Here is a 4,294-nt window from a genome sequence, read left to right as displayed (position 1 = left end):
AATATATATATATATATATATATGTGTGTGTGTGTGTGTGTGTGTGTGTGTGTGTGTGTGTGTGTGTATATATATAACGTTTCAACTTGAAATATACTTCTTTTTTTTTTCAACTATGATTCATTTTCTAAATGCTCCACATCATTAGGCGCATATCAAACCTCCAAAAAAAAATAATATTTTCCCACCTCAGGCATTAAAGACCCTTTTATTATTTTAAGTTTTTTTCAGATTTAGACAACTTATTTTCTCAACCCTGTAACGAACAAAATGGGATTGGTTTAAAAAGGATTTTAGACAACTTGTTATAAAACAAACATCCATATCCCTCATAACAATTTAATGGTAACAAATGTAACAGTTATCATATTTCACATTTTTTTATAGGACTAAAGCTAAAAATGCACAAATTGTGTGTCTATGGTCTCTTTATTTTTGTAAAAAATATTTTTAAATGTAGAAGTTTAACTCAAACCACAATTTTATTGTTTTAGTCCTTAACATGTCAAATGGTAATCAGCAAGAAATGCTTTCATTCTTAATTGTCTTCCCTATATTTGTCCAAAAATATTAATGTGACAAGGTGTGACAGGGTTGAAGACTGTAACACATTTGGAGGGATACATTGCCTTCCATTTAAATTTTCGGTTTTGTTTCTCTGTCATATTGTCCCCTTCTTTCTGGGTCAACACATCTGCATGCCCAACATTGTCTTTCTGCTTTAAATGTGGGTGCAATTTCTGATGTATGTCAAAGTTTAAGTGGACATATTACATCAAAAATTCTATTTATACCCAAATGATGAGTTGTCATGATTTTGGTAAGTATATATTTACTGAAACCATGACTATTGTTTTTCATAAAAATTATTAATAAATGAAGTAAATAACCCTGTCACAAGTTTATAACCCCGTAACAATGAGGAATACATGACGGTGCTGAGTGTGATGGGGTTGTGGTTTTTCTCTCAAAATGGCCACTGCTTCTCATGTAGTGTAGGAGAGTAGAATATATATGGCAGCAATAAAATATGTACACTGTATATACTTATGGATTAAAATAAAATGTTGAAAAATAATCATTTTCTATCTTAATTTTATGTGACGGGGTTGAGCTGTTAAGCTTGACAGTACCATCCCTGATATAATATGCCTCAAATATGAATAAAAAGTATGATACTACTATTTTCTGCACCACTATTAAAGAGACCTGAATGATGTCATTTCTGGTAAATTATGTCACATATGAGTGGAGTATAAATTATTATGGGCACAGAATGGTTAGTGTGACGGGGTTGAGTTCAGACTGAGGGACATAACTTTAAAGTCTATTTTTTATAAAATATTTTGCAGTTTTTCAAGGAAATATTTTTCACAAGAAAGGAACACAAATACATGCTTATATTATTGCCAAAAATCACAGACAATATGCACATTTTGTTAATCATTTTCAAAGTACAAACTCAGTGTAGTGACAAAATGCTTGGTTTAAGACATTATTTTATGCCAAAAAATATTAAAATTCATTAATTATTTGTATTCTTTTATAATGGGCATACCAAAGTTTTGTGAAAAGCTAACAATTCATTTTGGTGAACCACCACTTGAGAAACTCCGGGGGACTGAAATATTACCAAATCCCAGGAATGACCCATATGTACAGTATAAGTGCTCATGTTCCTGAGGGTTAGTTGTTATTATGTGCATGAGATTATGTATTTGTTAACATTTTCAATCCCTCATTCAACCGGCTATCCCTATACAGATTTCAATGTTGGGCTTGGAGTGATGACTCTCAGCGACCGGACGGATCTGACATGCTGTCACTGGGACAAGGCTATGTGCTTTTTCTATGCTGATTCAAGAAACATTGGTCAGCAAAATTCCTCTGACAATTGCTGTAAACTTACTGTCAGTGGAGAGCAACTGTTACAGGGAAACGCTGGAGAGGAGCTCCGAACAACAATTATCGTCCACTGTGAACTCAAAGCTGACAACAAAATGAGCCAAAATGTCACCATTACAGTGTGGAGGATATGTAAATTGCTTTTTTTTAACCATTGTAATGTAATAAAACACTTTTTTTTATTATTCTTTATCTACACAGATGCAACATTTTAAACTGCTTATCTGTTTTCATCTTTAGCCCTTTCTGGTAAATACATTCTTATATTTCTGGTTATCCTGGGGACACTGATTCTGCTCTCTTTGCTCATCTCCATCATCCTATGTATTATCTATGTGACCAAAAAACAAGGTAAGAAACCGCAAACACAACATTCTCTTGTGTAATTCTGGTTATGTATGTCAAAGAATGATTTCACACTTATATCTTTAACCCTATATTATAATCCTATAATCCTAACCTGCTTTATAACCACCAACCATGAAATAATTAACATAGTATACACATTTTTTATAGTTACTGCCCAATGTCTTCAGTAGTCTACAAAATGTATTTATTAATTCATTCGTTTTTTTTTTTAAGGGTATAGACAAAAGTTTCATCCAGCAAGGTCAGTGCATATTATTCAGCTAAAATATTTGGTATAAACCTACGATTCTCTAAATGTTATGTTTTGTTTTCTTACAGAACTCAAGTAATGGACAATGGTGAGTGAGTTTGGATATTTTTATCAGCAGAAATGCTTATAACCTCTGTATACCGGTACAAACTTGCATTGCACCTCACTGTTTTTTTTAGTAAATGGACAATTCTGAGGTCATGATTGGTATGATGTTGAAGTGTGATTTTTTTTTATTTAAAGAAAACATAAAATTCATGACAAATTCTCTTTTTTAGACAACCGAGATGCAAATTCTGGTACTGTTGAAGTGCAGGAAGAGAAAACAGAGGTACATATTTGATTGATTTATTTAATTACTTTTGAAATGATAATTAAAACAACATGTGAGAAAGTCATACAGAACGAAATATCAGTCAAAAAATGCATTTCTCTGCCGTTATGAATGTTTTTTATGAACATGATTTTGTGAAATACTAATTTGTAATGTTTAATTTCAACATGTTTTTCACAGACCGTAGAGGATGAGCTATTATATGCCACAGTGAATCATTCAGGTGCTGGTGAAAACTCTGCTCCTGCAGTGAAGTTTGAATCAGGAACTGACTACGCCACAGTGGTCATACACTGAACAACCTATAACACTGAATGGATTTTTTTTCCCTCAGGGATTTTAGCCACCAAGGATGAAATAAAAATTATATGTGCTGTTTTGAGCAAATTTCTTATGGTTCTCATGACTTGATTTTAGATAGTAAACTTCACCCGAAATAATCTGTTCATTTGATTAATACAAATCAGAAAGTGGTTGAATTAGTAGTGGAGTTGACATTAGCAGGGCTGGATTGGTAATCGGGCATACCGTGCATTTTCCCAGTGGGCCGACGCACTTAAGGCGTCGACAGAATGTTTTTTTTTTTTTTGCCGAAAACCACCACGCAGGGACAGCGAGCAGCCAGTGGCCCATTGGTTTGTCTCCTGTATTGAAAGCGTAAACATCCAATCACAATGCGCTATAGACGGAGCGATTAAGTACTTCGCTCCGCCTATATAAAGATCGCTTCACCCCAACTTCTTCCTCGTCGGTTTTTCCCACGTTTTCACAGGAGATTTATCAAGAACAGGCTTGCTCTGCGGTGAGTGATGCGGGCCAAAGAGCAAGGCAGGAGGAGAAGAAGAGAGTAGTTGAATTGGTAAAGTGCTTGATAGTACTCGCAACGGAGGCAGGAATCTAACCTATCCTAATGTGTGCGAGCCGCGCGCCATGAGTGTATGCGTAAACACTTTTTAATAACACGTAAATTCGTCCCCCGCGATTTTTTAGCCAAGTCAAGTCAAGTGTGTTCATAGAGGTTTCCATGGGCCAATGCGAATAAAGCTAGATTTAAATAAAAAAATTCACGATATTGTCGGACCTGACGTTTTATTCTTATCCAAAACAAGATGTGATATGAGTGTGATACATAGGCTACATACATACACTACCAGTCAAAATTTTTTGAACAGTAAGAAAGATCCAATAGAAAGATCCAAAGATCAGCATTCATATGAAATAAAAAGCTTTTGTAACATCATACATATACCATTCAAAAGCTTGGAGTCAGTATTTTTATTTGATTTTTATTTTTTTGGGAAATGATAGAAATTAATACTTTTATTTAGCAAGGATGCTTTAAATTGATCAAAAGTGACGATAAAGACATTTATAATGTTACAAAAAAAATTATATTTCAGATAAATGCTGTTCTTCTGAACTTTCTATTAATCAAA

General features: G+C 33.9%; 1 protein-coding gene across 1 annotated transcript in view; it reads left to right on the top strand.

Annotated features, from left to right (window-relative positions):
- LOC107681061 (uncharacterized) overlaps positions 1-3,155 on the top strand; it is a 4,680-nt gene extending 1,525 nt beyond the window's left edge. Inside the window, exons 3-8 of the mRNA XM_016477212.1 lie at positions 1,765-2,037; positions 2,146-2,256; positions 2,488-2,515; positions 2,593-2,612; positions 2,803-2,855; positions 3,039-3,155. Coding sequence (XP_016332698.1) covers positions 1,765-2,037; positions 2,146-2,256; positions 2,488-2,515; positions 2,593-2,612; positions 2,803-2,855; positions 3,039-3,155 — 602 coding nt within the window. The remainder of the gene's footprint in view (positions 1-1,764; positions 2,038-2,145; positions 2,257-2,487; positions 2,516-2,592; positions 2,613-2,802; positions 2,856-3,038) is intronic.
- The last annotated feature ends 1,139 nt before the right edge of the window (positions 3,156-4,294 follow it).

The sequence above is a fragment of the Sinocyclocheilus anshuiensis genome, unplaced genomic scaffold (genome assembly GCF_001515605.1).
Source record: "Sinocyclocheilus anshuiensis isolate Anshui unplaced genomic scaffold, SAMN03320099.WGS_v1.1 scaffold412, whole genome shotgun sequence".
Classification (NCBI taxonomy): domain Eukaryota; kingdom Metazoa; phylum Chordata; class Actinopteri; order Cypriniformes; family Cyprinidae; genus Sinocyclocheilus; species Sinocyclocheilus anshuiensis.
This window is presented reverse-complemented; position numbering and strand designations above follow the sequence as displayed.